This window comes from Carcharodon carcharias, chromosome 1 (genome assembly GCF_017639515.1).
Source record: "Carcharodon carcharias isolate sCarCar2 chromosome 1, sCarCar2.pri, whole genome shotgun sequence".
Lineage (NCBI taxonomy): Eukaryota > Metazoa > Chordata > Chondrichthyes > Lamniformes > Lamnidae > Carcharodon > Carcharodon carcharias.
In genome coordinates, this window is record NC_054467.1 from 74,502,446 (window position 1) to 74,530,414 (window position 27,969).

The window sequence follows — 27,969 nt, forward strand, 5'->3', positions numbered from 1 at the left end:
TTTTGACAATCATGATTCATTTAATTATAGCATTGTTAATTTATTTAAGAGTACCCTATATAGTTTCCTTAGTTTACTCTAAAATTGTGTTATTTTACAAACAATAAACATGTTCTGTATTATTAGGTACAGGCTCCGAATGCTATAGAGCCAAGCCAGCGTCTTACTACAAGGCAAGATGGTTGTTTGTAACATAATATATATACACCATACCTTATAACAAAAACATTTCTGTCAATATTTCACTGATTCATTGAAACTTAATATTCCTAAACCTGCAGCAAATCAGAACGTGACACTCAAACATTCATGAGTCAAAAAATGAAACAACCAATTAAACTACTCAAAAAATTTTTCCAGTCCTTTTCGGCTGCAGCACATCAGAATCCATTCAGAGAAATCCATCAATTGTATCAAAATGTAGAAACTGCACAAAGCCACTCCGTTTTGTCCACTATTTTTCCTTTCTCCGAAACTCAAAAGGTCAGTTGCGAAAACACCTTGTGGAAGGCCAAAGCTGAGATGGTGGAGCTATATATAGGAGACCTAAATTAAAAAGTGACAATGGGAAAACAAGGAGCAGAAGGGGCTCTGGGATGGAATATATTGTAGCTCACGTGCTCAGCCTGATAATAGTGATGAACTGACTGAAGATAGACTCCCAATTGGGAAATATCCTGTTCCAATATTCCGCTCCAGTGCTGCATGCTGCAGATTGAGGAAAGATTATATGGACGAGCACTCCTGTTCCGAGCTAGCTTTTGCACCGTGACTGCTCAATTTTTAAAATATATTTTTGTCAGAAGGTACAGTTAATGGCTTTGCACCACCTTAAGCGACTAGCAACATAATGGTTAAGGTAATGGAGTTGTCACTATTTTTCTCCATTTGATTTGACACTTCATGACAAAAACATATTCAATCCAAGTGGTGTTGAATCAAAGGTTGAATTGTTTCAGCATATTGCAAAGTCTGACATTCAAATGTACTAGAGGCCAGAAGAGAGGCAATGCATCTGACCTTATTTTATTACATTATAGGTAAAATAACTAAATAAAGTAACCTTTTTCAATATTAAACAGGGGAATATAAAATAAACTTTGAATGTGGGTATTATTTCTATTATAGATAAAAATTTCATTGTTTTGACATCACTATATCCATATCTTAAAATCACAGCTACTGTATACATATTTTTAAAGCCACAATAAACCCTTACATTTTTCCTTAATTGACTAATGTCAATGTTCTCCATACTAAAACAGTTAAGAAAACATTTGGATTCTATGATAGGAAAAACAGAGGTTGTAGCATTGTTCTGTAAAATTGAGCGTAGATGGGTTCCACGGCTTTCTTGATTTGTATCTATCCTGCGATCACATCACAGCTTCTAAATACTTAATTTAAATGTGAGTAATTTCACTTTAAATTCAAAGTTGTGAAAGAGTCAAATTCTTCCAGCACATGTAAAAGTAGTTCATTTTATTAAATAATCGGGCATCTCTAAGCCATGGTGAAGTATTAGCTGTCACCCAACTCAACGCTGAAATTTCAGCTTTAGATATAAAAGCACTACATTCTGAAAGACAATTGCAGAGAAAGAGACAGAATAAACTCATTTTCTGTCCAGATGGTCCAGTCCTTTGTCACCTACAGTTCAACAGTCAAGTCATAATATTATTTTACAAGTTTCACTTTATCTTTCAGCACTTTAAATTTGGGGTTCGAGCTTATCTTCTTGTAAAAAACTGCCAGGAGTTCCACTTCAGATTTGTAGTTACTATCGCCATTCTCAGCGTAATACTGGGATAGAACCTGCAAGAATTTGAATACATGTCAAGCAAGACTGTTACAAAGAGTAATTAGTATTATATTACATCCTGGGTAAAATAACTTTCTAAATCAAATAACATTTTTCAATATTCAGAGGAATACAAAATAAGCTTCGAATGCAGGAATTATTTCGATTATTGATAAAAGTTTCATTCTGTTTTGACAACATTACTATATCCATATCTTAACGTCACAGCTACTGTATACACATTTGCATAGCCACAATAAACCTTACCTTTTTCCTTAATTTTTTAATAGAAATTTCCTGCTCTGGAGACTGCTGTAGAACAATCTTGATCATTCTTTTCCAGCTGAATTTTCCTTAAACAAATAGTTCATTAAGTATAAGATATAAACTTCAGAATTGGAAAATAAAGGCAAATGGACTAAACAGAACTCACAATGCATCATCTTCCAGTTTTTGAACTCACTTGGTTCCAAATATACAACAGAACTCTAAGGTGAGTTAGTTATAAGCATCCAAAAAAGATCAACACTTTCTGTAAATATACAAATACACCATATTTTATTTGCCAATAGCAAACAGTACTTCAAAATATTGTTTTAAAAAATGGAGAATAAATATGAACCTTGTTTAACCCAGAAAAGGATGAATTTTTACATCCAGTCTCAGTGGTAGCACTCGAGTAAATCAGCAGGTTGTGGGTTCAAGTCCCAACCCAGAAACTTAAGTATATAATCCACACTTCAATACAGTACTCAGAGAGTGCTATACTCAGAGGTGTTATCTTTTGAACCAGACAGTAAACCAATATCTCAATCTGGTGAACGTATTTGAAGAAGAGGAGTTCTCCCTAGTGTCCTGATCAATATTTGGCTCTCAGCCAACATCATTAATACAGGTTATCTAGTCACTTAACTCTACTACTTGTGGGATCTTGCTTGTGCAATTCAGCTCCTGCGTTTGTTTATAATTTAGTAGTTAGCTACACTTCAGGAGTATGTAAAATGTTTTGGGAAGCCCTCAGATTGTGAAAGGTGCTATATAAATGGGATAGCTCATATCATTTTTCTAAATGTTGAGAAACTCGAAACAGTAGACGAGCAGAGAGATTTTGGGGTCCAACTAAGAAGATAGTGCATAAGTACAAAAAATGAAACAGATGAATGGAATGTTGGCCTTTATCTCAAAGGAACTAGAATACAATGAGGTGAAAGTTACCTTACTGCTGATCATAGCTCTGAATAGACCTCATCTGGAGCACTGAGTTCAGTTCATGGCACTGCATCACAGAAAAAGACGTGGCCTTGGAGGGGTACAGCGTAAATTCACTAGAATGATACAGGCGCTAAAAGGAGGACAGGTTATACTGACCAATATTCCTCTGTGTATAGGTAATTAAGTGATAATCCAACTGAAATGATTAAGATGATTAAAGGATTTGGTGGGGTCTGTAAAGAAAAACTATTTCCTCCGATGGAAGAGTTCAGAACAAGGGACATAACCTTAAAATGAGAAGGTGGCTGTTCAGGAGTGACGTCGAAAAACAAAGGTATTAAGAGACATGGAGTTAAGACACAGGGGAACCATAATCTAACTGAGTGTTGGAACAGTCTTGAGGGCTAAATGGCAAACTCCTGTTCCTATGTAAGTTCTCTCTTTCGATTATGGATATTAAATATCAAAGCTTATTGGAGAAAATGTCTTAGTACCATGGTACACACTAGTTGCATGCTAGTAATGTAAAATAGGGACAATACTTTACCAGTTATACAATATTTTTGATGTAAAGTAAACGATTGCAGGTATATTTTCAATATACAATTTTCTCATTGCATGTTAAGAGTGCTGTATCCTAGTGATTACCACAAAAACAATGGACAGTACAATATAAAAACACAAAGGTAGGTTAATTTAAGCATACAAAAAGCTGATGCTAAAAAATTATACACAGTCTTGTTATTTTTTCCTCAATGCTAGTCAATTTCCAATTACTTTGCTCATAAGGAGTAAAGGTCAATTTTAGCATTCAGGTGAAGCCAGGTTAGAAAGGAGAAAACTAAATTAGAGAATGATTTCAATAATTATTTTATAAGTTTTCAATTTTGTCTTTTTTTTATATTTCTATTATAAAGTCCTATACCACATTCATAATGGAAACTGTAAATTTAAAGTTATTATACTGTAATTACGCTTAATTCTTCAGTCTGCATGTACCTCCTGTTAACGCTGTCATTATGCTTAATTCCAGTGGTGGCACTCATGAGTTTGACATGTTAGATTTATTGTGCACAATTGGGTTGTAAAGAATTTTTTCCTACAAAGTTGTTGGTAGAGAGAGCAACAGTGTATCTGGGACAATAAGATCTAAAGATTGAGAATCAAAGTGAGAAAGGACAGAAGGGCAGTTTCCAATCAAGAACGAGAAATAAATGAAGGAAAGAAGGATTGATTGAGAGAGAAGAGAGACCGAAAGGAAAAAGGAAGAAAAAGTTGCTAAAAATGATTTTTAAAATCTCCGAAAACCATTCACAACTTGAAAGGATGAGATTCTGCACTTAATTGTTCACTTTTTTGGCAAAAGACATTGATCAGAAATCATCAACAAAAATCACATTGTTAAAAGGTACATTTGTTAATTACTAAATTTAATTTTGTGGTGAGTTTAATGGACAATTAAAGCAACTTCATGGAAACCAGGGGGAGGTAACAGCAGAGCAGTGCAAAAATTCAGCAACTGAAGAAAACATAAGAAATAGGAGCAGGAGAAGATCATACAGCCTGCCAAGTCTGCTCCACCATTCAATACGATTAAGGCTGATCTTGGGCTTCGACTGCACCCTCCTGCCTGCTTCCCTTATTCCTAGATTCTGAGATACCAAAAATCTGTCCACCTCAGCCTTAAATATATTCAATGATGGCACATCTACAACCCACTGGGGTAGAGAATTTCAAAGATTCACAACCATGTGAATTGAAAAAATTTCTCGTCTTAATCGTAAATGATCAGCCCCTTATCCTGAAACTGTGCCTCAATCTTCTAGATTCCCCAGTCAGGGAAATAACATCTCAGTACCCACCCTGTAAAGCCATTTCATAATCTTGAATGCTTCAATGAGATGGCCTCTCATTCTTCTAAACTCCAGAGAATAGAGACCCTCGCTATGACTGGCTATTCACAGGGTATCTTTTCCTCACTACAAATGTGCTGGACAACGTGTACATAAATACCAGTGTGCACCATTCAGACACAATTATTTTTTTCAGAAAAATCTGGAAGGACAAGCTTTCTAAATGTGGACATAAGATTAAGAATTGAAAAAGTTAACAGGAGATACATGTAGACTGAAGAAATTTAATATTAGGTTGTGGGGGTGGTGGGAGCAAAGTTGGAAGAGGAGGGACACAGGGTTAAGTTCCAAAATGAAGACACGGAGTTGTGTCAGTTTAATGTCCCTCATCCAAACCACACCCCCACCCCCCCACCCCTTATTATTTCTTCCTCAAATCTGATTCCTCCTTCTCCTTGTGGGAAGTGTGATGAAGGGATGTGGGGAGAGACAGCAAGGTACAACACAATTTACTAAGCAGATGATCTTGTTCCACGGGCTAGGAGGAATTTAGAAAGTGGCTTGGGAGGCAAGTTGCCAAGTGGGGTAAAGATGGGGGTCATTAGATGATGCTGTTTAGTGGTTGGAAGGGCTTCTGGCAAGTAGGGGATGATTGCAGTTGGGGATTTGTCGCAATTTGGGTTCAGGAAAGGGAGAGATTGGCAGGGAGGATATGTTGCTCAATAAGGAATGTCTTTTATGCAGTTCCTCAATTTTAAAAGGCATGATTCTAGGAAGAGAGAAAATCACTACATTTTCACACTACTGTTGTTTATATAATTAGTCACAGGACATTAGCAAGTATGGATTTCAGCAGTGTCATGGACATGTAATCTAGAAGATTGAGGCACAGTTTCAGGATGAGGGGCCGATCATTTAGGATTGAGATGAGAAATATGTTACAGATTTTAAGAGCATTTAAAGGGCACACGTCTGTTTCAAACCTTTACATTGAGTTTAAAAGCCTTTTTCAAAATGGAAGTGTGGACAGACAACATGGCACCTTCTGCTGTTTATTCAAACCTGCTCAGACTCGTATCTCGAGAGCTGGCATGAAGAGTTATTAAACTCTTCCAAGGATGTCCATTGAATTTAAAAGGTATGAAAAACCCTTTTATTTCTGAGGGAATAGGAGACAGGAAGGAGCTTCAAATTACCTCAACATAACTAACATCTTTGTCTGGGGGAACAGTGCGTCATTGAAATTGACATAGCAGCCATTTTAAGTTTTGGAACCATATAAAGTCTGTGACAGAACAGCCATTTTGCATACAGAATGCCCAGGAAGAACTCATAGAGACAACAGCATTGAGTGTTCTTGGCCAAGAGAAGACAAAGGCGAAGGTATTAACAAATCAACCACTTTTCTGCTGAGAGTGTCCAGGGAACTTACAAGTACAGTAACTGCTGAATTAGTGAGGAATAGGAGACCTTTTCTCTCTCCCAAAAACCCGCTGAGTCCACCTGAAAAAGACAAACCTCTGAATGGCCGTCATAGCTGCTAAACCAAACCAAGTTTCAACCCCTTCACTTCGGAAAAGAATTCAAGCAACTGGCCCGCAACAATATCCCACAGAGGCTGATTTGAAATCTCATCTTTAAGCATATTTTTATCTTTACCTGCTTTTAATCTTTGGACCTGCATTTTAGTTAATAACTTTATCACTTTTACCTAAGTAATTTTCAGCAGTAGTTTTTGTAAGAAACTCGCTTTCATCTTGTTCACCAGAACTTGTCTGCTGGGTTATTTGTAAATTGAACCCCTCAAATTAAAAGAGGGGTACATATAAACTCTTAGCTCATGGACCACTTTAAGGAAACATCTTTTACTTGGTCATGACAATTGGGGTCCCATGTCCAGGATTTGTACCCATTGCAAAATGAGCTAAAGCCAAATTTGTACTATAAGCCTGGATTTAATCCGTTGCAAAGAGTCAAATCTTGAACTGCAAAGAAATTGGAAGTAGAAGGGAAATACCAAATTGTTTAAAACCAAACCAGAAGCTACAGCAACAAGCTTTATTTGATGTGACGTCAGGAGAAGATGCATTCTGTGCCAGCTAAATAGGGGCATAATACTGGACTGCAGGCAGCATAGTGACACAATATCATGAGAGGTCGTGACCAGAGCAACATACCATTCAGATTAATTATGTTTCTTGTAGCACTGCGCATTAGCACATATTGAGGTGACTGTTTTTCAGAGCTAATTCCGAGTGGACAAATAATTGCTCAGTGGATCAGAAGAAACACCCCAGTGCCAGTGACGGAGGTTGGTGTGGGGGCTCGATGTGGAGAATACAGAGGAGAATAACTTAACCTTTTAATGCAACAGGGAGATTTCAGGCTGAAGGCTTTAATTTTACATTGCCCGAAGAAATTAACAAATTTAAAAGGAAATGAACAAAGAATCAGTCTGGGCCAATAAAACAAAGCTAAAGAGCAGGTTAAGCAGAAATGCGAGTAGAGGGCTAGAAATTTTCTTGAGAGTTTGCCTGAGAACACTCACGAATTTGGCACTAAGCCGCCAAGCAGCCAAATTGTGTAATTATAACACGACACATATATAAAGAAAAATTCTAAATGTTGATATCGGAAATAATGTGGAAGAAAGTTTCTCATGGGATAAGAAGCCTGAACAGGAAGTCATGTAGTGTAGACAGAAAGTCTAGTAAGTAGTAAGATTTTTAATGTACTAGAGATAAATACCTTGCTTTTTCTCATTATTTTCTTCCACTTCCTTGGTTTCTGGAATTTCAACTTTCTGTTGTTTAGGGTTGGGTTCATCTGTTTGATGTGCAAGAAGAATATCAATCAATCATAACTTTCTATTTTGCATAGGAAGACAATGGTTAGCCAGGATTAAGATGCATACTTACCCACGAAGCTACATAGATCAACACCAATAGTTAAAGTTAGTAAGACTGGAGAGGAAAAGACCCTCTACACCATTTGCTTGTACCCAATTCAAAATAAACAGTTCCTTTTTCGTTCCCAAAAAGGGAAAAAAAAATGCCGATTAGTATAATTTGGCACTATAATAAAATCCACAATATTGCAGATAGATTTCCAACCTTCAAAACACAGGTGTATATCAATCCCAGCTACAGCTTTCTCTGAAACTCTACCCTAATTCATGTGCAGCATGGGAAATGATCAGGGGAGAGTTTGCTTGCCTGCAAGGTCCCTCCAGCAGAGAACTATGCATGGAGAGGACAGGTGCTTGCTAATTATCATCAGTACAACCTTAGAGTGGAGATATTATCTAAAATAGACACATTGACCAGAATCTTCCAGACTTACAAAAACCTTAGGTGTTGGACCATTTCCGGATCCTGACTCTGCTGGTATCTCCAATTCGAGCACCATTTTATAGGAGACAACCAATTAACAGGCCACCTCTGTGTTTGTTAACCAATTAGGGACGGTGGGAGGGTTCTAGAACTGAGAGCTGGAAGTCAAGTGGCTCATTTTAACAGTGCCCGACAGCCTATAAAGTGTGGCTGCAGGCAGAGTGTCCCTATCGACTGTGGACAGTGAGCGGAAGAAGCAGAACAGAGAGCTGGTATTCAAGGATATCCAAGGTTTATGACTCCACCTTGGAGATAATGCTGCTGATGGTGAGGGCCTACAAGCATATCTTGTTCCCCAAGACAGCGGGAAGGAAGCCAGCCACCGTAGCAAAGCAGGCATGGCTGGTGGTGGAGCAGGATCCATTTCCTGAAACAATTCAATGACCTATCGAGGTCTGGGAAAGTGAGTAGCATGAAATCCAGAGGCGGCACACTTGAAGGATTGAAAAGCGCAGCAACCCTCTGCACTGCAAAGCTTCAGTGCAAACAGGTCTCACTAATAATGAGGCTTGTGTGCTCAGGTCCCCTCCGTGACTAACAGAAGCATTCCCACCATGGCCACTCATGGAAGATGCTAGAATGGCACCAGAACATTAATGGTTTGAGAAGCTTTACATGGTGTACTATAGATGCAGATGTGAGCCCTTTCATTCATGGCAACTTGTTTTTCACTTTGCAGGAGAAAAGAGCACACAACAACTGGCAGAGGAGGCAAATCCACCCTTAGTCCTAATTCAGGTGGAAGAGGCAGCCCTGGAGATTGGCAATGTCTCAACAAGGCATGGGGTGTGCCAGAGAGGGGTGAAAGCCTGATGTTTGAAACCATGCTACAGGCTTGGAACAGCTAGCTCATTTTACTTTTGTATCCATGCTTTCTTATTTGAAAAGTCGCTTGAAGTGTGAAGTAGCCACTGAGGGATGCAAGTTTCACTAACTGACATCTTCTCTAAACCACAGGGCCAATGCTGGAGAAAGAGCAAGAGGTGGCAGTGCTGGTCTCAGAGGACGAGCAGTGCATTGAGGATGCACTATCACAGGTGTCAAGCAAACCCTCTACCAGTGCAGATACACGCACATAGGTCATGTGTCGAACAGTTGGTACATGGCGAGGAGTATGTCACATCGCATGTGAGCAGCAGTAGGTGATAGTGGAAGATGTGGATAGTCTGGAAAGGATGGAGAACTGCAGCAGCCATGCTCAGCTCACCGGAGATGTTGAGCCTTGGGGATCATGCACAAACCTGGTATTTGTGGACCAGCAAAGGGAGATAGGTGGATACCTGACAGAGTTCTTGGAAGCTGTGTACGCCCTTTGGCAGAAAATTGAGGAATCATACATGTCACAAGTGCCGCCATCTTTCAGTTATATGAGTGCATGAGTACCTCCATTGAAAGAGCAGCCAGCCTTATGGAGACTCAAATACACCCACCCAACGAACAGATGCAGGAACAACACAGTGGCATTCACAATATGGCTGCAATGCCCAGCAACACTGTTCATTCCATAGCATCGATGGCCCAGAGGTAAATGGAAGTGCAGCCAAGCACTTTCCCATTCCTGGTTAGTAGGCACATGCAGCTGTATTCTGAAAGGCTAGAGGCAGGCCGTCTGGTAATGAGGGGGCATCCTCAGATCACTCCTGGTAAGCTGTTAGCTTCTCTGACACAGAAACACACTGAGACCTGCCCCCATGGCCAAGGCTGCCCCAGCACAGATACAGGTGGGGCAGTCAGTGGAAGGGCCTTACCTAGAGGGTGATAGCCACAGGCATCTCCTTTGCCAGAGCAGGGCAAAGGGCAGCTTGCATCCACTTTGGCCTCAGCCACAGGGGGAGCACAACGCAGAAGCACACGGAAAAGAATAAAGAAATTTCAATAGCACCACTATGAGACAACTGGGTGAATTTCTTTATGGCTCTTAAATTCATAAACTTCATTTGAACAAAGCCAGTTATGTGGGCAATCTGATGCATGTCATGTGTTTCATGGTGGCTCATTGTATACATACGCATACTCAGCAATGGCCTGAATGGCATGGAATGTTGTGGGGCAAAGTCCTGGCGTGGGAGGGTTGATGGGTAGGTAAAACATCTATGGAGGAGAAATGCCTGTGTTCAAGGATTGATGAAAGCACTTACTTCTGGTCTCACAAGGGCCACATTGATACCACTGCAATACACCCACCCAACGAGCAGATGCAGCAACAGCCCCTTCTCAAGTGAATCTTGCAGAGATGAGAGTGATGGCTTACCTGCTGGCATGAACAGTTGAAGCATCTGAAACTGCCTCAGGAAGTATACATCATGGTAGGCACCAGGGCAATTTGCACACAGCCAGATGAATCTCGGTGGTTGCACATGAGCTGCGCGCTCAAGGGAGTTGAAGCCTTTCTTTTGACAAATGTCCTTGGCTGCTCTGATCACGCTTTAATGATCACGTGGGTGCACAGTCTCCCATCCTCTGCACCTGATGGAATCCTAACATTGAGGCAAATCCTACAACCCCCTGGCCACACTGTGGCAAATGCTGTGCAGCCAGATGCCCTCACATATAGGGCATCTGTTAACTGTGTGGTGCAACTATGGGCAGCTAATTGTAAAATTATTCACTTGTCTGCAAACAAGGCCTGGAAGAAGCCTACACAAAAATTTAGCGGGATTGTCACTTTTTCTGGCCATATATCCATGACTATCTGCAGTAGAGGTACAGCCATCAATGACACTGTTGCTTCAATGGGGTCGAGAAAGTCGATCCTTTTCTAAATTTACCCTCTTCTGACTCCTACCACTCGGTCACTGCCTCTGCCGCACTCTCCTGCATGAGGCTGGATGTGTTGCTCTACCTGTCGCTGCTCCACTGTGTCTGAGCACTGAATAAGTGGACCCCATGTCCAGGCGCACCCTTCAACACACAAGTGTGCAGATCAGATGCACTAACAGTTTATGCTGGTGCAACGCCACCCAAAGTGAGAACCGCTGACACCTGGTATATTACCCATCTCAGAAGGATGATTCCACAACGTCAGCTCTTGGGTTTGTAAGGGATCATTCTTGCTGCCTTCTACCTTTATACTGCTGACCTTACTGAATGTCAACGCCAATAGGCAGTCGATTGCCACTGTTGTGCAGCCATCTCAGTGAAATTGCTGAGCTGCTGACAGTGTAGACCCTGTGAGCCATTTGCAAAATCTCACTCAAGTGCAAAATACCTTAACTGGCTACCTGCCATTACTGGAAAAAGCACACAGAAGTTGAAGCACATCAGGGAACTGACCCAACACTCTGCATTCTAACTTTTCATGCTCCCTCCTCCTCCAAAGGGTTGGAAAAATTGGCCCTGAATTTTCATGGGGTTTTCCCCAGTATCCTGCTTCAGTCTGGATGGAACTTTTGGTGAGATGGTGTAAATAGCAGTTTACAATTTTCAAAGCCACCTCTCTGGGATTTTTCCTAAAACCACTGAAGAACTCCAGCAGAAATTCAACTGACTTTTCTAAATGCCAAAAGACACTGATTACAAATTGAAATTGAAAGGGTTTCCATCATGCAAGTAATGCTGATAATAGATCATCTGGGTTTCTCCAACGAAGAACCAAAACACTAATTACCCACCTTCACTGGATGTTTTCTGTTTACGCTTCTTGCTCTTCTTTTTGCCATGTAAATTTTCACTGTCTTGTTGCTCATAGCCCTTTGCTTGATTGCCATTTTCCTCTACTGCATGGGCTTCATCTTTATGCTGCTTTTTAAGTTTTTTCTTCCTTTTCCCTTCCAGATGACTTGTTTTGGAATCTGGTTCACACTTTAAAGAATTTTCACCATCCTTTGAGTTCAAGTGTTTCTTCTCTTTTTTGGATTTTTTTTGCCTTTTTTCTTTTCTTTCCAGTTTTTTTATTTCTTTCTTTTCATTTTCTACTACAGGTGCCTGATCTTGGTTTGCTTCTACTGATTCTGATGGGTCTACACCACTCTGAATGTGTTTCTGCTTTGGTTGCTGGTTGTTTTTATCCTTAGCAAAACAAATTTAATATATTTAGATATTATACCACAAGATTAATGTACATTATAGAATTATAAAAATTATACAGCTAAACATAGGTTTTACATTTTCTGTGCCATATGCATATTCCTACTGCATTGCAAAGTAAACTTCTTAATCTTCTCTGCAGCATAGCAACAGTAGACCATTTGTCTATTGATCTTACTCTTAAAAATTTCAAATAACCCAGAATCCGTAACCCTTTGCAGGAGCAAGTACCAGATTTCCACTATCCTTTATGTGAATAAACTGTTTCCTGATCTCTCATAAACGACCTAGCTGTAATATCACCATTCTGCTCTCTTGTTCCAGTGTTAACAGCTCCAACTTCTCTGGTCTCTCATACGACCACACAAATTAGGAGTAGGCCATTCCACCCCTTGGGCCTGCTCAGCCATTCAATAAGATCATGGCTGATCCGATTGTGGCTCTAACTCCACTGTCCTTCCGACCCCGATAACCTTTGGCTCCCTTGTCAATCAAGTATCTAATTCCGCCTTAAAAATATCCAATGACCCTGCCTCCACCACTCTCTAGGGAAGAGAGCTCCACAGACTCACGACCCTGAGAGAAAAAATGTTTTTCCTCATCTCTGTCTTAAATGGGCGACCCCTTATTTTTAAACCATGTCCCCTTGTTCCGGTCTCTTCCACAAGGGAAAGCATCCTTCCAGCATCCACCTGGTCAAGTCCCCTCAGGATCTTGTATGTTTCAATAAGATCGCCTCTTATTCTTCTAAACTCTAGTCCAACCTTTCCTCATAGGATAACCCCCCTCAGCACAGGAACCAGTCGAGTGGGACTTCTCTGAACTGCTTCTAATGTTTGTCCTTGTGAGTAAAGCCTTTCATCTTTGGTACTATTTAATGAATCTCCTATGTAACTTTTCGATGGCCTTGATAACCTAACACAAGGTACTCAAATTTGATTTATTTTCCTTTAACAGTGGCCTAACCAATGCTTTGCAAAGGTTTTGCATTACCTCTTTGCTTTTGTACTCTATGCCCAATTAATAAAGCCTAGGATTCCAAATTTTTCTTAAAAATTATTTAAGTGTTTTTTCTATTTTTCCTGTTTATCCAAACATTTAAGTCCCTCTGCCCTTCAACTGCTTTTAAAGTTTACTGTATTATGTTCTCAGATTGTTTCTCCCAGAATATTCTTATCTTTTCAATGAGGAGCTATCCACCTGGACTAACCTGCCTGTATCCTTCTGAAGATTACTTGAGTCCTCTTATCAGTTAACCATGCTCCCTATTTGTGTGATCTCTGCAATATTTGATATTTATGCTTCCTATACCCAATTCTACGTTATTTATTTACATTAAGAGCATTAATCCCAGCAGAGAGTCTCTCACACTGGCTCTGCTCCACAGGTTGAATTGGTCAGAGTCACAAAAGATAGCCTGCTTGATTTTGACCACAATCCCCCATCTCTAATGTTCTTTGACATCTCAGTCATTTTAGACGTTGATGATCATTCTTGCCACCTCCAACATCTGCCCTCTGTAGTTCACCTGAGGTAATGCCATCTACAAGTTCCACTCTAAAGGGTGCAAAATTGCTGTCAATGTCTTCATAGAGTCATAAAAAACTTACAGCACAGAAAGCAGGCCATTCAGCTGACCTGTCATGCCCATGCTGGCTCTTTGAAAAAGTAATCATGCTCAGTCCCATGCCCTCCATTTTGTCTGTAAGCCTGTAAAATTTCTCATCCTCAAGTACATCCCCAACTCCCTTTGAAAATTATTCCATGGAATCAGCTTCCAGCATCTTTTCAAATCCTGATAACTCAGTGAAAAAAACCTCATCCCACGTCTAGATCTTTTGCCAATTATTTTAAATCTACAATCTCTGATTATTGATCCATTTGCCAAAGTGAATAGATTTTCTAGCAAAACTTAATTATCTTGAAAACCTCTATTAGGTCCCTTCTTAACCTGATATTTACCAAGGAGAACAGTCCTAACTTTCCCAACCTCTTCAACTGGTCATTGGTAACATCCTGGGAAACCTCCTTGGTCCCCTTCGTATCTTTTGAGAAGGTGGTACCCAGGATTGTCCACAACACTTCAGCTGATGCCTAAGCAATGATTTATAAAGTTCTAGAGTGACCTCTTTGTTCTATGGCTCTATTTATAAATCCAATGAAGCCATGTGATTTTTTTTTAAAAAACCACTTAATCCACTGGCCCTGCCCCATTAAGGACTTGTGTAACTAGGGACACATGAAAGTCTCTCTGTTCTTCTGCATTTTTGAAATGGAGCTATTTATAGGAGATTGTATATTTATAGTATACTGTCAATACCTCCCTACCTCATGTCATCTTCTCCTCCATTATTCTCTCAGTTAACTTCAGGTCTACCCCAGATATCCATCCATGATACTGTCCTTTTCACTAATCATGAGCATTATCTAAAAGACTGCTAACAGTCCAATACAGCAAGCTGCTAAAGTGCAAGTGGAAATAGCAGAAAGGCTTTGCCATAATCTTCCAATCTTCCCTAGGTACTATAGAGGTGCCAGGGGATTTCCCTAAAGGGTGTAACTACAAGCCAGTCACTTTATAGTGATGGGAAAGGTTTTAGAAACAAGATGGTAGACAGTAATGTTCCCCAAGTGTCTGTGATAGGACCACTGCTTATGTACGTTTGTATTTTATTCAAAGTGATGGTCACATTCAATAGCTATCTCTGAGTCACTGCAACTCTGATGATATCCCAGATGAAAATATGTTGATTCTGCAATGGTGTCAATCCTGGAATTTGCCAACAGATGGGAGAATCAACGGTTGTAGCACATTCTACTTCTATCTAATTTCAATTGCAGGTGATCTGTTTTAGTTCAAATGTGTTGTGACTTACATTGCTGACAGCAGCAGCAAAGATCTCCCACACCTGGCCCTGTAGATCCTCATTATAAATCTTCAAACTGTTTTTCATCCAGTTCTGCAAAACAATGAAAAAAATCTGAGTAAAATCTAAATTTTACACAGCTGAAAATATGTTGTTTCTGAAGCCCATCATTCCAATTAAATCAAGTTTCAAAAACTTTAATTTTTAGAAATAAGCTTCTCAAGGGCAACTTGAAAAGCAATGATTTGATAAATTCAATTTTGGACCTTCAGGAGTTATTAAACTGTTCACAATAACAACAAATAATGCTGGACACACACACACAGTCAACATCTGTAAAAAGAAACCTGTACCTTTTATCAGAACCGCAAGGGCTATAGACTTCTAGGTAGGTATATCTAACATTTTTTTGTTTCATTTCAGAGTTTCAGCATTTGAAGTTTTTCTTTTAATTTTAGTGATAAGTTGTTTGTGCATAAATCTATAAAACTGCTTAATAAGTCACAGATGTTTTAAAATGTACACTTACAGAATTTGGCAATGACAAACATTTGTAGATTGCTTATATTTGAAAAAAAACACACACATACACATGTATATATATATTAAAACTAGAACATCTGGTCCACCTAGACGTCATTTTGTTATAGATGCAGAACAGTCTTGAAATGTTGAGCAGTTGTGAACTACAGTCTGAAACTGACAAGCACAATTCAATCTGTAAAGCTCTCTGATGAAGTAGTGTAACAATGTAAGCACTGTATTAAAAAAAACTATATTATTGACATTGTGAGCAATACAATGGGACATCTCTAAGTAACTGGTTACAATTTTACCCATTAAGGGACTTCCATTCTTCGCATACATTTGTATTAACAACTTCCAATTTAACCTTATTTCAAGTTATCACAACGAAGGACAGTAGTCTAAGCAAGCAATCAGAATTCATAATGTACATTCACAGTTGTTCAGCGAGTAATATTGTGGATGTAGAATAGTTAGGTATGGTAAATGATGGTGTATATGATCCAGCTCACTCTGGGCAGTCCAGTTTAAATTATGTGCTTTATGGAATTAGTGTTTTACTAAACATTGAAAAATTCCATAGGAGGCCCTTTCTGTCTTATAAACTGTAAAATCTACACAAAACAAGAGCTACGCAATTGCACAGTCTGATAAAAATGCATCTTGGGCAATTTATAAAAATATTAAAAATCAGGTTTCCATTAAACAAGTTAAAAAAAAACACAAACCTGAAATTTGGCTTTCTTTCGAGGTATGTTGTCAAACGAATCCATTTGCTTCAGAATTTCACGCACCTTGGGACTAACATTTGATTCATTCATAGCTTCATGAATTTTCTATATACAGGTAAAAGATTAAATTTAATATCTGCAGCTGTACCCTAATAACACACACTGCCTTAATTAACTTTTACGCGCAATGCATCTGACCCACTATTACAATCAACAGTAACAAATACAAAGTGCAGTAAACTATCCATGGTAGTAAAATGTAACCCTAAGTTTCCTTTATACTACTGGGACTAGCTTGGTAACTGCATCTAAAGTAGTGGGAACAGGCAAAAAATTGTGCCACTTAATACTCACACAGAGTGGAGATCTGAATATTTACACGTAACATGCACATATGACCCCACTCTGGGGGGGGGGGGCCACAAAATTATTTTTGAAAAGTTTCACACTAGTTGCAGTTATGTTGCAATCGCCTCCTTGAAAAGTGGTCTCATGGCTGGACAAAATTGCAAGAATTGCAACTTCAGTTGGAACTTTACTTTTGGCTTCTTCAATAACAGAAAAACTCATGCAAACTACAGATTCTGTGTCAGAACTAGAGTAGGCAAGAGTCTGGAATAGAAATTATATGCTTCACATCACAGTGATGCTGTATTCTGTCTTTCCTGGATCATGGTTCAAAACATTTTACAGATCCCAATTTCAATGGCAACGCATTAGGAAAGCATCACTCACGCCAGCATACTCATCAACTGAAGCTCTAAAGGACTAAACATTATCATTGTGCAACTAAATAATGACTAACAGAGTATCTACAGTCATATTTAACTAAATCCAATTTTCAGATCAGTCAGAGCAACACACAATGCAACAGGTAGTACCATTGTTCTTCATGGTGCATTAATCATCCATACTATAGGTATCATTATGAAATGATCCATTGCAAGAAAAAATTTTGACCACCACCATGATCAGTTGCAATGAGATGTGTAACAGTAGAATAAAAAGGAAAAACTACAAATAAAATGCATCTACAAAAAGCTGGAAACACATAACATAGTGTAAGACAAGGTACAAGATTTGTGTATATAGCCTTCATCAGGCAGAAAGCCAAGAGTTAAAGAACTACAGCTGCAAAAACTACACAAAGAGAACTAATTGATGCACTTCCTCGCAGATTAGGAGTGAAGCAAAAAGACAAAACGCTGGAGACACTCAGCTAGCACTTGTAAAGATAGGAAGAATGCCAATATTTCCGGCACAGTTCTTCAGATTGGACATTAATGTGTTAAATGACCTATAAACCAATCAATAGAAAACAATAGATAGAAAGGATACACAGAGATATAGGCATAAACAGAGACAGAGGCTTCTAATCAGGATGCTTGTACCTGATCTTTTTCTGTGTGTAGTTGATGGATCCATCACGTTTTGCTAAGCTTCTGTGTTTCAATTTAGCTCCAGCCCTTTTAATGTCCCTCCTTCCTTTCCTTTGTTGTACACAGACATCTTGTGCCTTCTCACCCCACTCCCCGGCCCACCATTTGCATATTTTTTGTGTGTTTGCATTATTTCAGATACATCGAACGTGGAATTTATTTCACACAGGATAATCCAAATGGACTTACCTTCCTAAGTGTCACAGGCAGTTAAAAAGTCAGACCGCAGTGAAACCAGTACAGCAAGTAGCAATTAAGATGGAACTTGTTTGTATATCTCCTTTCCCAATCCCATAATTCCCCAAAGCATTTCATAGTCAGTTAATCACTCACTTTTGAAATGCAGTTACTAACGTAATATAAGTAACACAGCAGTCAATTAGCATACAGCAAAGTCAGCAGAGAAATAAATGACTAAATAATCTGTTAGAGTGATGATGGTGAAGGGGTAAATGAAAGTCAGGAGAACTCCACTGCCCTATTTCAAATAATGTCATGGGGTATTTTACAACCACCCAAAAAGCAGACAGGCTTAAACCTTCTGGTTTAAACCTTAATGTACCGAATCAAATTACTACTATAAAATTTAAGTACACTTTAAAACAAAATTACATACACTGTACAAACTTAAATTTAATAATTGGTTGTTTTTCTTTAAGGAGGCCAACTAATCTGCTGTGTTGTCCAACATTTTCTGTTCATATTTCTGAAGTCGTACATCTACATTTGAGCAGAATACTACACAAGAAGTTCTTAAGTATGTGCTAATTCCTTTCCTGAAATCCCAAATAACTCACTTAGGACTTGTTTGATTATGTTTGGTCTTATTCACTTAGGTAATAAAAAAAAAGTATCCTACAGCTTATATAGAAATTTCCACAGGACTACCATTAACAATGCAAGATTCAATTAGAAAGCTGAACAGCCCACTAAGCGGAAAAACTTTTTAAACTGAAATGAACTACTACAACATCTTGAAGCACACTTAGAGTAGCATACAAATTAAGATTTACTTACTTGTATCCACTGTTGTTGTTTCACATCTCCCTTTTTGACCTTGGCTTCAAATCCTTTACCACCATACTTCTCATCTTCACTAATGCATTTAATGTGTGCTTTGTAATCCTCTCCCCTACAAACAATAGCAGACCTCTATTAGGAGGAAATGTAAACTAATACCTCATCTAGCAAAGAACTTTGATCAGGGAGGAGTAAGTTTCTGTTGTGTATTTGAGTGAAGTGAACAGCCCACAGCAAAACCCTAACATGCATTCTTCAAAACTGTAGCTGCTGAAGGTTTAATGGTTCAGCTCTATATGTTGTGATAGAATATTGAACTATATGCAGTGCTATCAAATGAATCATTTCACAAATTTCATGGGACAACAGGAATACCAGTGTAAGTAATCAGTTAAAACTGAGAGTCAGAAAAGTAATGGGACTGCAACAGACCCTCTAATGATGAAGATCAAAGTAAAACAAACTTGATTTGTTACATACAAAATGTGAGCATTAAGCAAAATTTGATATTAGCTTTTTATCTTACACATTTAAATGTTGGAAGCCATTGTATTACATACGTTTCAAAAAGTAATTTTGCTAAATTTTCAAAGCTATTTGTCCGAAAGATAATTCAAACTTCAGGCAAAAAAGCTATTTTAGCACACAAGGTGGTGAATAGCTCCATGAGAACCCACTAAACTACTGCATCAGTGAGAGTTCGTAATCTCATTTGTGCTGTAACAGAGTGCAATTAAAAGGCAACCAGGTGTTTCCTCAGAGAAGAAGGGATAAAGAGGGAGCATTTTCTACAGCACCCTCATGTATTCCTTAGTGATCAATAACTTGGGCAGAAACCTGGAAGCAGATAGTTTAATCTCTGTACTGGATATTTCATGAATGGGGCAGGGAAAGAAGTAAATTAAAAGAAATACGAGAAAATATTAAGTTCAAATACAATACAATATATTTCTGAAAAAGAGATGCATGTCTAAGCTTTTCATCTTGCACTCAGAACACTCGCAAGAATACCAATATAAAAAAGGGGGAAAACAACAATTTATACTGTACGTGAAGAGAGTGCTGATTAGTTGGCAAGTGGACCAAGTTGCCATGGGGAATGTTCCACTGGTGGTGACTGAGTTATTGCCAAGCATTGTTTGCAATTTAAACCAGACTGATAAGGCAGGGCAATGCCAAGCCCTGAGCAATTAGTCAGCGAATGGCTGTCACTTACTTTGTTTAGCTGAAACAGATTCAATGTGCTGTCTGCAAAGAACTGAGCCTGTGTATTAATATATGTAGCTTCCAGTACACACAAATGCGCCACATTGCGAGCCCAACTGACAATCTCAAATTGATTGTCAGCGTAATTCTTAGCACATTGAGGATTATTTAGCAAATCTTGTTCAATTGCAGAATCACATCTAATGTTGGACACTGTTTTGAGTTTTGCAAGCACAGGCTGGTTGGGTATGGTCTCTACCCTGCCCATTCTAAACAGCAGTGTGGAACAGCTAGCTTCACCTGTTGCTCAAATTTTTGAGATACCTTGCTCTTCCAGGGTAATCTGAGGTATACATGAGAGATGATCTGATCAGGGTGACCATTATCAAAGGCATCCTGTGGGATAATGGCTACCATGATCAGATAATTTCACGCTGTATATCACGCAAACTCATGAATGGGCCTAAGGCCATCACATTCAGCCCTGAAAAGTGCCCAGTCTACCTCAGACTACCCTGGAAGGGCAAAGTATCTCAGAATAATTTGAGCAACAGGTGAAGCTAGCTGTTTCACACTGCTATGACGCAGTAGCAACACAAGTGGTATTCGCCACTAACAGGATGCAAGCCAAAAAGACGTTCTCCTATCACACAAATGAGTAATGTGGTATATGAATTTCGGTGCTAATGTGATGCTAGGTATGTAGGCCGTACATCCCAAAGACTGGGGAATCATATCAAGCAGCATGTCCCAGCTGCTGTTCACAACAGGCAGAGTACAGACTGCACCCAACCAGCCCGTGTTGCTAAACTCAAAATAGTGTCCAACATTAGATGCGATTCAGGATTATTTAGCAAATGTTGTCCAATGTGTTAAGAATTATGCTGACAACCAATTTAAGATTATCAATCGGGCTCGCAATGTGGCACATTTACGTGTACTGGAAGCTACATATATTAATACACAGGGCCCTGTTACTTGCAGAGAGAAAGAACATGTACATACATTATGCCTGTTCCAGCTAAACAAAATAAGTGACAGCCATTTGCTGACTCATTCCTCAGTGCAACGCCTTGGCCAATTAGGGTCAAGATGCCTGGTTTAATTTTCAAACATTGCTTGACTTTTAACTGCCATTCACCATCAGTGGTGCATTTTCCATGGCAACTTGCTCCGCTTGCCAACCAATCAACATTCTCTTCACATACAGTAAAAATTGTTGTTTCCACCCTTACATTGGTATTCTTGCATGTGTCCTAATGAGTGATAGAAGAAAAGCTTAGACATGTCTCTTTCTTCATCAATACTCAAGTTCTGTACTACCAAATGATTATTTGAATACAATATACCTGTAAAAGCCAAAACTTTGTACACCCCCATGCCAAATGCTTACCAAAAGTCCTTGCCGCAATCAATACATGACAAACACAGACAGTTCCGGCAGATCTTAAAATGTTTTTCCACTAGGGCTTTCTTGACAGACGCTCCACATTCATTACAGCCGAAAACCACCATTTTGTCTTATTCTAGGCACCTTCTCACACGCTGCATTAAAAATGCCTGCATCAGGAATAAATATATAAATTTCTGTGAAATAGAAGACTAATCAGTTCAAATTTAGGCTTTACTTGTGCAGATTTTATCTTATTTTTGCAGCAGGCTTAATTATATCATTAGCAAACATTCCTATTTCTGACCTTATGACACAAGGAAGATCACTGATGAAGCAGTTGAAGATGACTGGGCCTAGGGCACTATGCTGGGGAACTCCTGCAGTGATGTCCTGGAACTGACATGATGGCCTCCAAGAACAAGGACATTACATCACAGAAGAAAATGAAGGTGTCTTGTTTTACAACTCTGCATTCTAGACCTTAATGTTAGGGTCAACTGAAGTTCAGACTGTCAACCCTGACAAGTAAATGAAGAGGTTACATCCAATGGATAAGGTTTTACTTGTGGAAAAAATGGAGCTGAAACACAGAATTTAAATTTTTGCATATTTAAGAAAAAGAGCCGACTGGAGGAGAAAGTTGATATTATCCAGTTATAAGAATCATTAAGTTTAGACTTTCCAACACCTAAACCCTGTTTGGAGCAATTCAATGATTTTTAAATGATTCCAACTTATTTGGTATACTATAATGTCTGAGAAAGTTGATGTCAAGGTTAGTACTTGAGCATGAGTTAGACTGAGACAATCAGTGCCAACTAATAGAAATACAAACAGAAAATGTTGGAAATACTCAACATCTGTGATGAAAGAAACACTTTCAGACCAATGACTTTTCATTAGAACTGATAAAAATTTGAAATGTAACAGGTTTTGAGCAAGAGGTGGATGGGACAAAGACAAAAGAAGGTCTGTGATAGGGTGGAAGACAGGAGAGATTGAATGACAGAAGAGTTAGCCTTACAGGGTCAGAGGGAATGGTGATCGGGCAAGACATGGAACAAAAGATGTGCCTGGAGAAGGTGTGCTCTCCTGTCTCCCACCCTAACACAGATCTTCCTTTGTCCTTGTCCTGCCCAATCCTTGATCAAAACATATTGGACCTCTAACTTTTCCCAGTTCTGATGAAAGGTTGTCAACCTGAAAAGTTAATTCTGTTTCTCTCACCACAGATACTACCTGACCTGTTGAGTACTTGCAGCATTTTTTGTTTTAAGTTCAGATGCTGCTATTCCAACTAATAGAAACTTGGGTCTATTAGAATACATTGGAGGATACTTATAAAAATTTGACCAAGAATATCTTGATCGAGAGTCACTTAGTAAACAAAATATGAGAGAGGAAGCATCAAAATATGTTAAGCACAGTAATAAAACTTACTTTCAGCAGAACAGCAAGAATTCTTAAGGAGTAAGTAGAGAGGGAATTCCAGAGCTTAGGTCCTAGACATCAGGTGGTATGACTGCCAATAGGGAAGCAAAGAAAATTCAGGAAACAAAAGAGGCCAGAATTGGCAGAGCACAAAGATTTTGAAGGGTTGTTCGGCTGGACCAGGAGAGAAACAGGAAGAGGTGAAGTTACGTAGAGATTTCAACATCAAGGCCTTGCTGGACCAGGAGCCAACGTAAATCAAAGACGTCAGGAGTGATGGGCGAACAGGACTTGTTTGCGAGTTAGGATCTGGACAGATGAGTTTTGGATGAATTCAACTTTACAGAGAGTAAAACATGGGAGGCTAGTCAGGAGTGCACTGGAATAGTCAAGTCTAGAGGTAACAAAGGCATGGTTTCAGCAGCAGATGAGCGAAGGCAAGAGCAGCTATGGGCAACGTTATGTGGGTGAAAGTCAGTGGTATCAGTAATGGAGAAAAAGAGGTCTGGAACTCAGCTCATGGTCGAATAACATACCAAATTTGCAAGAGTTTAGCCTCAGAGAAGAATGGAGTCTGTGGCAAGGACCAAAGATGATGGTTTTGGTCTTCCCAATATTCAATTGTTAAGGAGGTTGGCAGTGAATAACATCAGGTAATGACAGGACACAGGAGTGGAAGTTAAAAAGTTACTGACAATGAAGCTATAAGGGCTTTTGTTGAGGGACAGAGGATGAGAATAGAATTATTTGAAGCTAACCTCAAGCATGATTGGGTGGGTGTTGAGAGATGAGAAACCAAGATGAGGAGCTGTATCAAATGCAGGAATATGAGAGACTAAAATTGGTATTAAAAATAACACTGCCTCAGGCAGAGATTGTGGATTCAAGTCAATGTTCGGAGATTCGAACACACAATTCAGTAGATACTCCAATGCAGTAAACAGGGAGTTATCAAAGGTGCCATTTTTCAGAGGAAATGTTAAATCGAAGTCCTACCTAAAAAACCCCAAAGTACTATTTTGAAGAGGAGCGTTATCACTGGTATCCTGCTAATTTTTATAACCTCTGCACATATCAGCTGCCAGATTTGCTAGATTACCACAGCTTCAAAAATAACAAAAACACAAAATGCTGGAAAAGCTCAGCAGGTCTAACAACATCTGTGGAGAGAAAGACAGCGTTAATGTTTCGAGTCAATATGAGTCCTTTTTAGAGCTAAAGAGAAGTAAAAATGTGATGAAATTTATACTGTTGGGGGGGGGGGGGGGGAGAGGAGAAAGCAGGTAAAGCTGGACAGAAGGCCAGCGATAGGTAGAGGCAAAGGAGAGATTGACAAAGATGTCATAAACAAAAGATCAAAGGGGTGTTAATGGTGATGGTACAGGTTAAAGGTGGTGCTGATGGTGGCATTAAGGTCAGAAAGCAGAATGTGATCATAGCAGGACAAGGATAAGCACTCTGGAAAAAACATGAATTAGTGACAGATGGCCCTAGAGGGAGTGGGATGGGGGTTGGGGGCAGTGGGGAAAAAATATCGAAAATAGGATAAAAGATGGGATAAAACGATGAATAAAAATGAAAATAAATAAAAAATAAGTGGATAAAAAAGAAAAATGAATATTGAAAAAAGGGGATAAAAAAAAGGGATGAGGATGGAGGAAAGTTCATGGTCTGAAGTTGTTGAACTCAAATGTTACGTCCAGAAAGCTGTAAAGTGCCTAATCGGAAGATGAAATGCTGTTCCTCCAGTGTGTGTTGAGCTTCACTGGAACATTGCAGCAGGCCAAGGGTGGACACGTGGGCATGAGAGCAGAGTGGTGTGTTAAAATGGCAAGCGACAGGAAGGTCTGGGTCATGCTTGCAGACTGACCGAAGGAGTTCCGCAAAGCGGTCACACAGTCTGTGTTTGGTCTCTCCAATGTAGAGGAGACCGCATTGGGAGCAGCGAATGCAGTAGACTAAATTGAAGGAGGTGCAAGTAATGCACTGCTGCACCTGAAAGGAGAGCTTGGGCCCTTGGATGGTGAGGAGGGAGGAGGTAAAGGGGCAGGTGTTGCACCTTCTGCGATTGCATGGGAAGGTGCCATGGGAGGCGGCTGAGGTGTTGGGGGTGATGGAGGAGCGGACCAGGGTGTCCCAGGGGAATGGTCCCTATGGAATGCCAACAAGGTGGTGGTGGGGGGGGTGGTGAAGTGAAGATGTGTTTGGTTGTGGCATCATGCTGGAGTTGGCGGAAATGGCAGAGGATGATCCTTTGAATGCAGAAGTGGTGGTGGGGTGAAAAATGAGGACAAGGGGGACCCTATCACGGTTCTGGGAGGTAGAGAAAGGTGTGAGGACAGAGGTGCAGGAGATGGGTTAGACACAGTTGAGGACCCTGTCAACAATAGTGGGTGGGAAACCTCAGTTAAGAAAGAAGGAAGACATGTCAGAAGTGCCGTGTGGAAAGTGGCATCATCGGAACTTATGCAACAGGGGCAAAGGAACTGAGAGAATGGGATGGCATCCTTACAGGAAGCAGGATGTGAGGATCTATAGTCGAGGAAGACGTGGGAATCAGTGGGCTTGTAATGAATATTAGTGGACAATCTATCACCATAATGGAGACAGAGAGGTCAAGGAAGGGAAGTGTCAGAGATGGACCATGTGGAGATGATGGAGGGGCGGAAATTGGATGCAAAATTGATAAATTTTCCCTGGTCCAGACAAGAGCGTGAAGTAGCACCAAAACAGTCATCAATGTACCAAAAAAAGAGTTGGGGGGTGGGGGGGGGGGGCCTGAGTAGGACCGGAACAAGGAATGTTCCACTTACCCCATAAAGAGACAGGCATAACTGGGGTTCATAGCCACAACTTTTATTTGGAGGGAGTGAGACAAGTTTAAGGAAAAATTGTTCAGTGAGAGAACAAGTTCAGCCAGACAGAGGAGTGAGAGTTGTTTTTAAGCTTCAAAAATATTTCAATGGCTGTAAAGTACTTTGTATTGTCCTAAAGTTGTGAAAGATGCTATATAATAGCAGATCTTTCTTTAGAAATTACAATTATAAATAAAAGGTTCCTCCAGAAAAGCTTCCTCCAGAAGGCTGTGGAAGCCAGGTCATTGAGTGTATTTAAGACCAAAACAAAAACAGAATTACCTAGAAAAACTCAGCAGGTCTGGCAGCATCGGCGGAGAAGAAAAGAGTTGACGTTTCGAGTCCTCATGACCCTTCGACAGAAACGTCAACTCTTTTCTTCTCCGCCGATGCTGCCAGACCTGCTGAGTTTTTCCAGGTAATTCTGTTTTTGTTTTGGATTTCCAGCATCTGCAGTTTTTTTGTTTTTATCTCTGTATTTAAGACCAAGATAGATAGGTTCTTGATTGGTAAGGGGATCAAAGGTACGGGGAGAAGGCGGGAAAATGGGGTTGAGAAACTTATCAGCTATGATTGAATGGCGGATGAGACTCGATGGGCCGAATGGCCTAATTTCTGCTCCTATGTCTTACGGTCTAAAATGATTAATTTAGAGAGACTGAAACTCCCAAGTCATTTTTTTAGGTAAGTTTATAAAGAAAGCAAGCATGTGGGATGGAGTGAAAGGAAAAATAACAGCATAAAACTTAGCAACTAAAGCGGAGGGAACATGCTGGAGCACACAATCCAGGCTGACACTCCAATGTAGAACTGAAACACTCCTCGTTCCGTCCGGGGGTGGGGGGGGGGGGGAGAAAGAAAACGACATACAAATCTAGTTTAATTTAGACCAAGGCAACAGGGAACAGCCAACTTCTATAATCAATATTACAAAAGTAGGCGACATTCTCAAACTGCATAAATTACAAGTTAACGTTCAACTCTGCTCGGGGCTCCAGGTCCCTTGATGAACACTTACAACAGTCACAGATGATTTCCTCAGGGGCGCCCGGCGCTCTTACATCTCCTCACAACCCCAACATGCCCGAACTTAACACGTGCGGCACCGGAACAAGGTGCAACCCTCTGATCCTCCGCATTCCTCCTCGTCCCGGTGCCGAGGTTCCGGGTGGCCGGGCCCTTTTGGGAGAGTGCTCAGTGCGAAAGGAGAAAGAGAGAGAGATGCCCGAGAGCGAGGGGCAGGCCAGGCCAGGCGAGAAGAGCAAGCGGACTCCGTAAACAATTAGGTGAAGAACCTTGCCCGGGAATGGAACGTGGCCCGGTCCGGGGCTGCTTCCAATTGTTTGTTGCGGTTGCTGTGAGCTGTTACCGCCCAGTCCTAAACTGTAATATGCTTCTCTTTGAACGGGCGAGGAGGCAGCTCCTTTTGCTGTGACCAAGCGACCAGGAAAAGCCTTCGGAGGCGCCACAGCATCAGTTGAGTTCGATTTGTTGCTTCCCCCGGGCGCTTGCGTGTTCCCCTCATCCATCCGCTTTGTGCTCTTCCCCGCAGCTACATTTTAGGCCCCGAGTCCCCTTTTAGTAACTGTTGTCCTGGAAACCGAACCGGAAAGCCTCTCCTAGGGCTTGGCAGCGAGAAAGGGTAGAGTAGGACTGAGGATGAGAATCTATTGCAGAGTGAAAACCTATTCAGAAGGGAAGTTTGACTGCAGAATTGAATACATTTATTTATTTAAAACAATTTTAAATGTACAATGATGGCTAAATGTTTCAATTTTCGCTATCTTCATTCACTTTGTGGAATTTATCCTCATTTTGAAGTGTTTCGCGTATTCAATTAGAAGTTGTACGTTTTGCTTTTGGATTTGAATAAGTGTTATTTAAGGGATTTGTTTTTTATTGTTGAGAATTGCAATATACCAAACAGGCTGCCAGTTACAAACACAAGTGACTGACATGATGCCTATCTACATCAGTCCCTTCCACCGAATTACTTTACACTTCTGACTAACAAGCCTGGATCTATTCCATCTACCAACGCCAACAATATTAAAGATTATTTTAATCCATTAACCCGAACTTTTTGTCATCCAGCAAAGTATGAAATGTCCTAAAACAGAAAATGCTGGAAGTACTCAGCAGGCCAGGCAGCATCTATATATATATATATATATACAGAGAGAGAGAGAGAGAGAGAGAGAAATCCCCTCACTCAACA

The 27,969-nt window shown here is 40.1% G+C and overlaps 2 protein-coding genes across 7 annotated transcripts in view; one reads left to right on the forward strand and one right to left on the reverse strand.

Annotated features, from left to right (window-relative positions):
- Positions 1-26,928, reverse strand: lyar (Ly1 antibody reactive homolog (mouse)). 3 transcript variants are annotated; one of them, XM_041185346.1, is made up of 9 exons: positions 26,770-26,928; positions 21,466-21,632; positions 18,864-18,978; positions 16,405-16,512; positions 15,161-15,244; positions 11,870-12,266; positions 7,615-7,692; positions 2,069-2,154; positions 1-1,815 (listed from the first exon to the last, which is right to left on the reverse strand). In XM_041185346.1, exons 2-9 carry the CDS (start codon positions 21,585-21,587, stop codon positions 1,678-1,680), a joined length of 1,128 nt encoding a protein of 375 aa, XP_041041280.1. In that variant the 5' UTR covers positions 21,588-21,632; positions 26,770-26,928; the 3' UTR covers positions 1-1,677. The 3 variants fall into 3 exon arrangements, with proteins under 3 accessions (XP_041041280.1, XP_041041293.1, XP_041041287.1); XM_041185359.1 differs by lacking the exons at positions 1-1,815; positions 2,069-2,154 and adding exons at positions 2,246-2,333; positions 6,299-6,369; XM_041185353.1 differs by lacking the exons at positions 1-1,815; positions 2,069-2,154 and adding an exon at positions 6,182-6,369.
- The window catches only part of zbtb49 (zinc finger and BTB domain containing 49), a 36,211-nt gene continuing 35,148 nt past the window's right edge, over positions 26,907-27,969 (forward strand). Inside the window, exon 1 of one of the 4 annotated variants that reach the window (XM_041185324.1) lies at positions 26,907-27,037. The gene's annotated coding sequence lies outside the window, so the exon portion shown is untranslated. Of the gene's footprint in view, positions 27,228-27,969 lie in introns of all 4 variants that reach the window. The other 3 variants (XM_041185311.1, XM_041185332.1, XM_041185317.1) reach the window with 3 other exon arrangements.

Excerpts from the sequence above, each read along its gene's own strand:
- lyar (XM_041185346.1), bottom strand. The coding sequence starts at position 21,587 with ATGGTGGTTTTCGGCTGTAATGAATGTGGAGCGTCTGTCAAGAAAGCC. Across the intron at positions 18,979-21,465 it reads GATTGCGGCAAGGACTTTTG|GGGAGAGGATTACAAAGCAC; the intron begins GTAAGCATTTGG and ends TATTGTTTGTAG. Across the intron at positions 12,267-15,160 it reads TTGCTGCTGCTGTCAGCAAT|GATAAAAACAACCAGCAACC; the intron begins GTAAGTCACAAC and ends TGTTTTGCTAAG.